At 44.0% G+C, this 13,249-nt stretch overlaps 1 protein-coding gene across 3 annotated transcripts in view; it reads right to left on the reverse strand.

Annotated features, from left to right (window-relative positions):
* The window catches only part of LOC106592889 (adhesion G protein-coupled receptor E5), a 70,906-nt gene that overhangs the window by 25,023 nt on the left and 32,634 nt on the right, over positions 1-13,249 (reverse strand). For all 3 annotated transcript variants that reach the window (XM_045709947.1, XM_045709944.1, XM_045709954.1), the window contains exons 3-8: positions 7,338-7,460; positions 1,660-1,703; positions 1,420-1,530; positions 1,064-1,217; positions 629-748; positions 145-389 (exon numbers count right to left, since the gene is read on the reverse strand). In XM_045709947.1, coding sequence (XP_045565903.1) covers positions 145-389; positions 629-748; positions 1,064-1,217; positions 1,420-1,530; positions 1,660-1,703; positions 7,338-7,460 — 797 coding nt within the window. The remainder of the gene's footprint in view (positions 1-144; positions 390-628; positions 749-1,063; positions 1,218-1,419; positions 1,531-1,659; positions 1,704-7,337; positions 7,461-13,249) is intronic.

Here is a 13,249-nt window from a genome sequence, read left to right on the forward strand (position 1 = left end):
AGCACTTCTTAGAAAGCAGTCAGTCTGTTAGGCCATCGTCATTACGTGAAAAGGTCCTAGCTCTAGCTGTACAATTGTAATATACTATAATATTTACATACATCATATATTAACATCAGCTATTATAATATTATTAAATGATACCTGGAGATGTTTGAAGGTGAGGATGACAGGCTGGGTGAGGTGGTCTGTTGCTGGGTTACTGACGAGAGCTGTTACCACCTTGGAACTGATCTGGTAGCTAGGCTTTGATGCTGTGGATGTTGCTGTGTCTGTGTCTGTGTCTGTGTCTGTGTCTGTGTCTGTGTCTGTGTCAGTGAGGTACTGGAAGGAGTTGTTGACAGATCTCTCCACTGTCTTGTAACACACCAACCCAGCCAGAGTGAAACCTGGGAAGCACAGAATGAAACAGGTTACCAAAATATCTTGTAACTTTCCCAAAATTCCCAGGTTTTTCAGGTATCCTTGTTGGGAGATTCCTGGAATAAAGAAGGAATAAATAGGAAATCCGGAATCTCGGATTTCTGCGCAACATGGGAAGTTTTGGACGGTTATTGGTACTAAAAGTTAGAGCACTTAGTTATAGAGAAGATGGTGATGATGATGATGATGAAGAAGAGTAGGCTACCTGGGTATGTCCCATTGCCGGTGGCTGTCTCCCAGCTGGTGTCCAGCCGAGCGTTGTCATTGGCCAGGCTGATTGGCCCAGTGGGCGGAGTCTGTCCCCTCCTCACTGCAATCTCAGCCTCTGTGTACAAGGACAAGGGTTAAGGCGAAGGAGGATGTGTGTGAGTGTGTTCAGGAGTGTGTGTGTGTATGTTTGTGTGTGTGTATGCTTGTGTGTGTGCATGTGTGTGTGTGTGTGTGTGTGTGTGTGTGTGTATGTGAGTGTGTGCATGTGTGTATGTGTGTGTGTGTGTGTCTGCATGTTCATGTGTGTGTGTATGTGTGTGTGTGTCTGCATGTTCGTGTGTGTGTGTGTGTGTGTGTGTGTGTGTGTGTGTGTGTGTGTGTGTGTGTGTGTGTGTGTGTGTGTGTGTGTGTGTGTGTGTGTGTGTGTTACCTGTGTGGTTTTTCTCCATGGTGGTGTGGTTGTCTCTGAGCTGTGGCCCGATGAACCTCATGGCGTCTTCCACGGTGCCTAGCAACCCACTCACCTCCCGGCTGTTGCTTAGGATACCTTGAGACAGGAAACCGTCTATCTCCGTGAATACATTCTACACACGGGAAGTAGAAACAGGAAACAGGAAGTGAGTGAACGAGGTGTATATGTGTACATGCATGCATGATTGCACCGTGTGTGTGTGTGTGTGTGTGTGTGTGTGTGTGTGTGTGTGTGTGTGTGTGTGTGTGTGTGTGTGTGTGTGTGTGTGTGTGTGTGTGTGTGTGTGTGTGTGTGTGTGTGTGTGTGTGTGTTACCTCCAGTAGCATCTCTCCAGTCAGCCTCCCTGCGGCTGCGTCCCCAGAGTTACTTAATGCCAGACAGCTGTTCCTCATCAGAGACAGGAGACCAGCTAAACCTGGGACAGTCTGAGAGAGAGGAGATGTTCATTGACCTTATGTGGGTTAAAACATTTATAGCAAGACATATATTGTAGTGCCTGAAGATAGTACTTAAAAGTATTAATTAAAACACAGGTGTCTGGGTTTAGAACTCACCTGTCCAGGAGTCTCATCCGCTTTGAACTGGTCACAGGTCAGTACTGAAGGAAACACAAAACACTACCATCACACCTGGATCGACACTACACAGTACAACACAACAGAACAGGACACAACAGAACACAACACAATCATACCTACACAACAAAACAATCCCGCCTGCACAACAACAACCATCACACCTGTATCTTTTCTGCACCAAAACACAATTTATTTGTATCTTCATTCAACTAGGCAAGTCAGTTAACCTGTTAGGGCTAGGGGGCAGTATTGACACGGCTGGATAAAAAACGTACCCGATTTAATCTGGTTACTACTCCTGCCCAGTAACTAGAATATGCATATAATTATTGCTTTGGATAGAAAACACCCTAAAGTTTCTAAAACTGTTTGAATGGTGTCTGTGAGTATAACAGAACTCATATGGCAGGCCAAAACCTGAGAAGATTTCAAGCAGGGAGTGGCCTGTCTGAGAAGTAGTGTTTCATCTTGGCTCTTTTTATTGAAGACTCAGGATCTGTGCAATAACGTGACACTTCCTACGGCTTCCATAGGGTCCCAGAGCCCGGGAAAAAGCTGAACGATATCGAGGCAGGCTCTGGCTGAAACACTTTATCGCTTTTGGCAAATGGCCACTCAGAGTACTATGGGCTTAGGCGCGTGCCCGCTTCGACCGAATGCTTTCTTTTCCTTTGTCTGTTTACCTAAAAGCAGATTCCCGGTCGGAATATTATCGCTTTTTTATTTATATTTACATTTTAGTCATTTAGCAGACGCTCTTATCCAGAGCGACTTACAGTAGTGAATGCATACATTTCATTTCATACATTTTTTGTTCCCGTACTGGTCCCCCGTGGGAATCGAACCCACAACCCTGGCGTTGCAAACACCATGCTCTACCAACTGAGCCACATGAGAAAAATGGCATAAAAATTGATTTTAAACAGCGGTTGACATGCTTCGAAGTACGGTAATGGAATATTTAGAATTTTTTTGTCACGAATTGCGCCATGCTCGCCACCCTTATTTACCCTTTAGGATAGTGTCTAGAACGCACGAACAAAACGCCGCTGTTTGGATATAACGATGGATTATTTTGGACCAAACCAACATTTGTTATTGAAGTAGAAGTCCTGGGAGTGCATTCTGACGAAGACAACAAAGGTAATAACATTTTTCTTATAGTAAATCTGACTTTGATGAGTGCTAAACTTGCTGGGTGTCTAAATAGCTAGCCCTGTGATGCCGGGCTATCTACTGAGAATATTGCAAAATGTGCTTTCACCGAAAAGCTATTTTTAAAATTGGACATATCGAGTGCATAGAGGAGTTCTGTATCTATAATTCTTAAAATAATTGTTATGCTTTTTGTGAACGTTTATCGTGAGTAATTTAGTAAATTCACCGGCAGTGTTCGGTGGGAATGCTAGTCACATGCTAGTCACATGCTAATGTAAAAAGCTGGTTTTTGATATAAATATGAACTTGATTGACCAAAACATGCATGTATTGTATAACATAATGTCCTAGGGTTGTCATCTGATGAAGATCATCAAAGGTTAGTGCTACATTTAGCTGTGGTTTGGGTTTATGTGACATTATATGCTAGCTTGAAAAATGGGTGTCTGATTATTTCTGGCTGGGTACTCTGCTGACATAATCTAATGTTTTGCTTTCGTTGTAAAGCTTTTTTGAAATCGGACAGTGTGGTTAGATTAACGAGAGTCTTATCTTTAAAATGGTGTAAAATAGTCATATTTTAAAAAAATTGAAGTAATAGCATATCTAAGGTATTTGAACAACGCGCCACAGGATTCAACTGGCTGTTGAGAAGGTGGGACGCAAGCGTCCCACCTAGCCCATAGAGGTTAAGAACAAATTCTTATTTAGAATGACAGCCTTCCCCAGCCAAACCCGGACACTGGACCAATTATGTACCGTCCGATGGGACTTCCAATCACAACCGGTTGTGATGCAACCTGGAATCGAACCAGGGTCTGTAGTGACGCCACTAGCACTGAGATGCATCGCCGTAGACCGCTGCGCCACTCAGGAGTCCAACAACACACATCACACCACAATGACACAACACCACAACACACCACCACACCACTACAGAACACACAATAACATAGCACACCATAACACACAACAACACACCACCTGCACAACAACACACCATAACACAACAACACACCACAACAACACACCACAACATAACAACACACCACAACATAACAACACACCACAACAACACACCACAACACCACACTACAACACCACACTACAACAACACAACACACCACACCACAACACCACACTACAACACCACACTACAACAACACACCACATCAACACACACAACACCACAACATCAACACCACAACACCACAACAACACACCACAAAAACACACCCCAACACCACAACACAACACCACACCACAACAACACACCACAACACCACACCACACCACCACACCACAAAAACAACAACACCACACCACAACAACATGCACAACAACACACCACAACAACACACCACAACAACACACCACCCACTACAACACACCACATCAACAACACACCACAACAACACCACAACAACAACAACACACCGCAACACCACACTGCAACACCACAACACCACACCACAACAACACACCACAACAACAACAACACACCACAACACCACACCACAACACACCACAACAACACACACCACAACAACACCACGCCAACACACCACAACAACACCACACCACAACACCACAACAACACACCACAACAACATACACAACAACACCACACCACAACAACAACACCACACCACAACAACATGCACAACAACAACACCACACCACAACAACATGCACAACAACACACCACAAAACCAAACCACAACAACACACACAACAACACCACAACACCACACCAACACACCACAAAGCCACACCACAACACACAACAACAACACACCACACACTACACCACACAACACACTGTATGTTTGAACTACTGGCACACAGCTCAGACACCCATACATACCCCACAAGACATGCCACAACACACGACACAACACACCACACAACACACCACAATACACACCACAACAACAACACACCACAACAACATGCACAACAACAACACCACACCACAACAACATACACAACAACACCACACCACAACAACACACCACAACACCACACCACAACAACAACACCACACCACAACAACATGCACAACAACACACCACAAAACCAAACCACAACAACACACACAACAACACCACAACACCACACCAACACACCACAAAACCACACCACAACACACACAACAACACCACACCACAACACCACAACAACACACCACAACAACATACACAACAACACCACACCACAACAACAACACCACACCACAACAACATGCACAACAACAACACCACACCACAACAACATGCACAACAACACACCACAAAACCAAACCACAACAACACACACAACAACACCACAACACCACACCAACACACCACAAAGCCACACCACAACACACAACAACAACACACCACACACTACACCACACAACACACTGTATGTTTGAACTACTGGCACACAGCTCAGACACCCATACATACCCCACAAGACATGCCACAACACACGACACAACACACCACACAACACACCACAATACACACCACAACAACAACACACCACAACAACATGCACAACAACAACACCACACCACAACAACATACACAACAACACCACACCACAACAACACACCACAACACCACACCACAACAACAACACCACACCACAACAACATGCACAACAACACACCACAAAACCAAACCACAACAACACACACAACAACACCACAACACCACACCAACACACCACAAAACCACACCACAACACACACAACAACAACACACCACACACTACACCACACAACACACTGTCTGTTTGAACTACTGGCACACAGCTCAGACACCCATACATACCCCACAAGACATGCCACAACACACCACACAACACACCACACAACAACAACACCACACCACAACAACATGCACAACAACAACACCACACCACAACAACATGCACAACAACACACCACAAAACCAAACCACAACAACACACACAACAACACCACAACACCACACCACACCAACACACCACAAAACCACACCACAACACACACAACAACAACACACCACACACTACACCACACAACACACTGTCTGTTTGAACTACTGGCACACAGCTCAGACACCCATACATACCCCACAAGACATGCCACAACACACCACACAACACACCAAACAACACACCACAATACACACCACAATAGTAGATCCAAGTTGTTGCCATGGGTAACCATGTTAACCAACAGATACCAACTAACTAAGGTACAAATGAAGACATGTGTCACGTCCTGACCAGCAGAGGGAGTAGTGGTGTAGTATTTTGGTCAGGACGTGGCAGAAGAAGTCTGTATGTGTTGTCTAGTATGTCTGTTTCTGTGTTAGTCTTGTGACTCCTGATCAGGAACAGCTGGGGATCGTTGTTCCTGATTGGGAGTCATATATTTAGGAGTATGTTTGTCACTTGAGTTTGTGGGTGGTTGTGCTAACACTGCTAGTCTTTTTTGTTTGTAGTAAGCGTGTTAGCCTGTCGTGAGTTTCGTGTTTATTGTTTCCCTGTGTATACTTTGCTTTAATTTATTATTCTTTACATTAAAAGATGAGTATCCACATTCCGCCTGCAGTTTGGTCCATTCAACACGGCTTCAACATTTATGACAACATGAGACAGAGAGGAAGTTGAGGTGGAGATAAAAACACCCAGAAACCCACAGCACACCAGTGATGAAATGTTACCATGGTAACCATCCTGGGACGCATCCCAAATGACAACCTATTATATAGTGCTCTATGGGCCCTGGTCTAATGTAATGCACTATATAGGGAATAGGGCCCTGGTCTAATGTAGTGCACTAAATAGGGAAAATGGTGTCATTTGGGCCTCAGACTAGAAAGAGGAAGCTGCCAGTGGAATAACGGTATCTACAGCAACAGAGGAAAGTCCCTACTGTAATATAAGCACCACACTCAGATCAGTTTACATAGTCCCTTACTGATCATCATTATCCAGGCTTACACAGTTAAACTGAACCTAGACCTGTCCTTATGAGGTGGTTTGCAGTGGCACAACAGTAACCTCTGTTTGAGGAAGGGGACCCACGCACACTCAACCTATCTGTAGTGGACACACACACAAGCTAAACTGAGACCCTCGCATCACACACAGACATCCCCACACCCACTCTGGACTCATCATTACAATCCCCATCTCTTTTACCGAAGCCGGAAAAGAGATGCATTCGTAGCCACCTTCAGTCTTTCTACAGTAAATGCAAACGGGGCATGCATTGCTGTTGCTACACTCATTGATATATATATATATATACATAAAGAGAGAGAGAGAGAGAGAGAGAGTACTTAGACACCAGTAGTATTGTGCTCTGCTGTGTATGAGAGGGTTCTTATCTTAACCTCTTTTCGTCCAACCTATCTGGTGGGAAAAGGCAATGCCATATGTACAGAATACAAGGGCTTTTCCTAATGTCATCGATCGAACACATAAACACAGTGATGCCTTCTTGTTGGACTCACCTGCACAATGTCCAGTGTGATTAGAGATCCCAGGTTGACACTGGCAAATGTAGCTCCCGATGGTGTTGACGCAAATGGTGTTGCTGCTACAAACCTGTGGTCTCTCCTGGCACTCATCGTGGTCTGAAGAGAGAAGGGAATATATTGATAGAGCAGTGACTCCCTAACTTCTCCTCCAGTGACTTTCTAACTTCTCCTCCAGTGACTTTCTAACTTCTCCTCCAGTGATTCCCTAACCTCTCCTGCAGTGATTCCCTAACCTCTCCTCCAGTGATTCCCTAACCTCTCCTCCAGAGACTCCCTAACCTGTCCTCCAGAGACTCCCTAACCTGTCCTCCAGAGACTCCCTAACCTGTCCTCCAGAGACTCCCTAACCTGTCCTCCAGAGACTCCCTAACCTGTCCTCCAGAGACTCCCTAACCTGTCCTCCAGTGATTCCCTAACCTCTCTTCCAGTGATTCCCTAACCTCTCCTCCAGTGATTCCCTAACTTCTCCTCCAGAATAATATCATTATCCACCACACTCCGCACCTACACATAGAATAATATCAATATCCACCCCCCCCCACCTACACATAGAACAATATCATTATCACTCCCCTCCCCACCTACACATAGAATAATATAATTATCCACCCACCCTCCCCACCTACACATAGAATAATATCATTATCCACCCCCCTCCCCACCTACACATAGAATAATATAATTATCCACCCCCCCTCCCCACCTACACGTAGAATAATATCATTATCCACCCCCCTCCCCACCTACACATAGAATAATATCATTATCCACCCCCCTCCCCACCTACATATGGAATAATATCATTTTCCATCCCCCCTCCGCACCTACACATAGAATAATATCATTATCACCCCCCTCCCCACCTACACATAGAATAATATCATTATCACCCCCTCCCCTCCCCACCTACACATAGAATACTATCATTGTCACCCCCCACCTACACATAGAATAATATCATTATCACCCCCCTCCCCACCTTCTCATAGAATAATATCGTTATCACCCCCTCACTCCTCCCAACCTACACATAGAATAATATCATTATCACCCCCCTCCCCACCTACACATAGAATAATATCATTATCACCCCCCCTCCCCACCTACACATAGAATAATATCATTATCCACCCCCTCCCCACCTACACGTAGAATAATATCATTATCCTCCCCCCTCCCCACCTACACATAGAACAATATCATTATCCACCCCTCCCAACCTACACAGAATAATATCATTATCCACCCCCTCCTCACCTACACATGGAATAATATCATTATCACCCCCTCCCCACCAACACATAGATTATTATCATTATCCACCCCCCCTCCGCACCTGCACATAGAATAATATCAAAATCCACCCCCCTCCGCACCTACACATAGAATAAGATCATTATCCAAGCCCCCCACCTACACATAGAACAATATCATTATCACACCCTTCCCCAACTACACATAGAATAATATCATTATCCACCCCCTCACCTACACATAGAACAATATCATTATCACCCCCCCTCCCCACCTACACATAGAATAATATCATTATCCACCCCCCTCCTCACCTACACATAGAATAATATCATTATCACCCCCTCCCCAACTACACATAGAATAATATCATTATCCACCACACTCCGCACCTACACATAGAATAATATCAATATCCACCCCCCCACCTACACATAGAACAATATCATTATCACTCCCCTCCCCACCTACACATAGAATAATATAATTATCCACCCACCCTCCCCACCTACACATAGAATAATATCATTATCCACCCCCCTCCCCACCTACACATAGAATAATATAATTATCCACCCCCCCTCCCCACCTACACGTAGAATAATATCATTATCCACCCCCCTCCCCACCTACACATAGAATAATATAATTATCCACCCCCCCTCCCCACCTACATATGGAATAATATCATTTTCCATCCCCCCCTCCGCACCTACACATAGAATAATATCATTATCACCCCCCCTCCCCACCTACACATAGAATAATATCATTATCACCCCCTCCCCTCCCCACCTACACATAGAATACTATCATTGTCACCCCCACCTACACATAGAATAATATCATTATCACCCCCCTCCCCACCTTCTCATAGAATAATATCGTTATCACCCCCTCCCTCCTCCCAACCTACACATAGAATAATATCATTATCACCCCCCCTCCCCACCTACACATAGAATAATATCATTATCACCCCCCTCCCCACCTACACATAGAATAATATCATTATCACCCCCTCCCCACCTACACATAGAATAATATCATTATCACCCACCTCCCCACCTTCACACAGAATAATATCATTAGCACCCTCACCTACACATAGAATCATATCATTATCACCCCCCTCCTCACCTACACATAGAATAATATCATTATCCACCTCCCTCCCCACTTACACATAGAATAATATCATTATCCACTCCGCGTCAGAACCTACACATAGAATAATATCATTAACCACCCCCCTCATAACCTAAACATAGAATAATATCATTATCCACCCCCCTCCCCCACCTACACATAGCATAATATAATTATCCACCAACCTCCCCACCTACACATAGAATAATATCATTATCCACCCCCCCTCCCCACCTACACATAGAATAATATAATTATCCACCCCCCCTCCCCACCTACACAAAGAATAATATCATTATCCACCCCCCCTCCCCAACTACACATAGAATAATATAATTATCCACCCCCCCTCCCCACCTACACATAGAATAATATCATTATCCACCCCCTCCCCACCTACACGTAGAATAATATCATTATCACCCCCTCCCCACCTACACATAGAATAATATCACTATCACCCACCTCCCCACCTTCACACAGAATAATATCAATAGCACCCTCACCTACACATAGAATCATATCATTATCACCCCCCTCCTCACCTACACATAGAATAATATCATTATCCACCTCCCTCCCCACTTACACATAGAATAATATCATTATCCACTCCGCGTCAGAACCTACACATAGAATAATATCATTAACCACCCCCCTCATAACCTACACATAGAATAATATCATTATCCACCCCCCTCCCCACCTACACATAGCATAATATAATTATCCACCCCCACTCCCCACCTACACATAGAATAATATCATTATCCACCCCCTCCCACCTACACATAGAATAATATGTCATTATCCACCCCCTCCCCACCTACACATAGAATAATATCATTTTCCACCCCCTCCCCACCTACACATAGAATAATATAATTATCCACCCCCCTCCCCACCTACACAAAGAATAATATCATTATCCACCCCCCCTCCCCACCTACACATAGAATAATATAATTATCCACCCCCCTCCCCACCTACACATAGAATAATATCATTATCCACCCCCTCCCCACCTACACATAGAATAATATCATTATCCACCCCCCCTCCCCACCTACATATAGAATAATATCATTTTCCACCCCCCCTCCGCACCTACAAGTAGAATAATATCATTATCACCCCCCTCCCCACCTACACATAGAATAATATCATTATCACCCCCTCCCCTCCCCACCTACACATAGAATACTATCATTGTCACCCCCACCTACACATAGAATAATATCATTATCACCCCCCTCCCCACCTTCTCATAGAATAATATCGTTATCACCCCCTCCCTCCTCCCCACCTACACATAGAATAATATCATTATCACCCCCCTCCCCACCTACACATAGAATACAATCATTGTCACCCCCACCTACACATAGAATAATATCATTATCACCCCCCTCCCCACCTTCACATAGAATAATATCATTATCAACCCCCTCCCCACCTACACATAGAATAATATCATTATTCACCCCCTCCCCACCTACACATAGAATACAATCATTGTCACCCCCACCTACACATAGAATAATATCATTATCACCCCCTCCCCACCTACACATAGAATAATATCATTATCACCCCCTCCCCACCTACACATAGAATAATATCATTATCACCCCCCCTCCCCACCTACACATAGAATAATATCATTATCACCTCCCTCCCCACCTACACATAGAATAATATCATTATCACCATCTCCCCACCAACAAATAGAATAAAATCATTATCACCCCCATCCCCTCCACACCTACACATTGGAATAATATCATTATCCACCCCCCTCATAACCTACACATTGAATAATATCTTTATCACTCCCCTTCCCACCTACACATAGAATATTATCGTTATCATCCCCCTAACCATCTACACATAGAATAATATCATTATCCACCCCCTACCCACCTACACATAGAATAATATCATTATCACCCCCTCCCCACCTAAACATAGTATAATATTATTATCCACCCCCTCCCCACCTACACATAGAATAATATCATTATCCACCCCCCTCCCCACCTACACATAGAATAATATAATTATCACCCATCTCCCCACCTTCACACAGAATAATATCATTAGCACCCTCACCTACACATAGAATCATATCATTATCACCCCCCTCCTCACCTACACATAGAATAATATCATTATCCACCTCCGTCCCCACTTACACATAGAATAATATCATTATCCACTCCCCGTCAGAACCTACACATAGAATAATATCATTAACCACCCCCCTCATAACCTACACATAGAATAATATCATTATCACCCCCTCCCCACCTGCACAAAGAATAATATCATTATCACCCCCTCCCCACCTACACATAGAACAATATCATTATCCACCCCCTCCCCACCTACACATAGAATACAATCATTGTCACCCCCACCTACACACAGAATAATATCATTATCACCCCCCTCCCCAACTACACATAGAATAATATCATTATCACCCTCTCCCCACCTACAAATAGAATAATATCATTATCCACCCCCTCCCCACATACACATAGAATATTATCATTATCACCCCCTCCCCACCTAAACATAGAATAATATCATTGTCACCCCACCTACACATAGAATAATATCATTATCATCCCCCACCCCACCTGCATAAAGAATAATATAATTATCACCCCCTCCCCACCTACACATAGAATAATATCATTATCCACCCCCTCCCCACCTACACATAGAATACAATCATTGTCACCCCCACCTACACATAGAATAATATCATTATCACCCCCCTCCCCACCTACACATAGAATAATATCATTATCACCCCCTCCCCACCTACACATAGAATAATATCATTATCACCCCCTCCCCACCTACACTTAGAATAATATCATTATCACCTCCCTCCCCACCTACACATAGAATAATATCATTATCCACCTACACATAGAATAATATCATTATCCAAACCCCTCCCCACCTACACATAGAATAGTATCATTATCACCCTCTCCCCACCAACAAATAGAATAAAATCATTATCACCCCCATCCCCTCCACACCTACACATTGGAATAATATCATTTTCCACCCCCCTCATAACCAACACATTGAATAATATCTTTATCACACCCCTTCCCACCTACACATAGAATAATATCGTTATCATCCCCCTAACCATCTAGACATAGAATAATATCATTATCCACCCCCTACCCACCTACACACAGACTAATATCATTATCCACCCCCCTCCCCACCTACACATAGAATAATATAATTATCACCCACCTCCCCACCTTCACACAGAATAATATCATTAGCACCCGGACCTACACATAGAGTCATATCATTATCACCCCCCTCCCCACCTACACATAGAATAATATCATTATCACCCCCCCTCCCCACCTACATATAGAATAATATCATTATCACCCCCCTCCCCACCTACACATAGAATACTATCATTGTCACCCCCACCT

This window comes from Salmo salar, chromosome ssa02, assembly GCF_905237065.1.
Source record: "Salmo salar chromosome ssa02, Ssal_v3.1, whole genome shotgun sequence".
Classification (NCBI taxonomy): domain Eukaryota; kingdom Metazoa; phylum Chordata; class Actinopteri; order Salmoniformes; family Salmonidae; genus Salmo; species Salmo salar.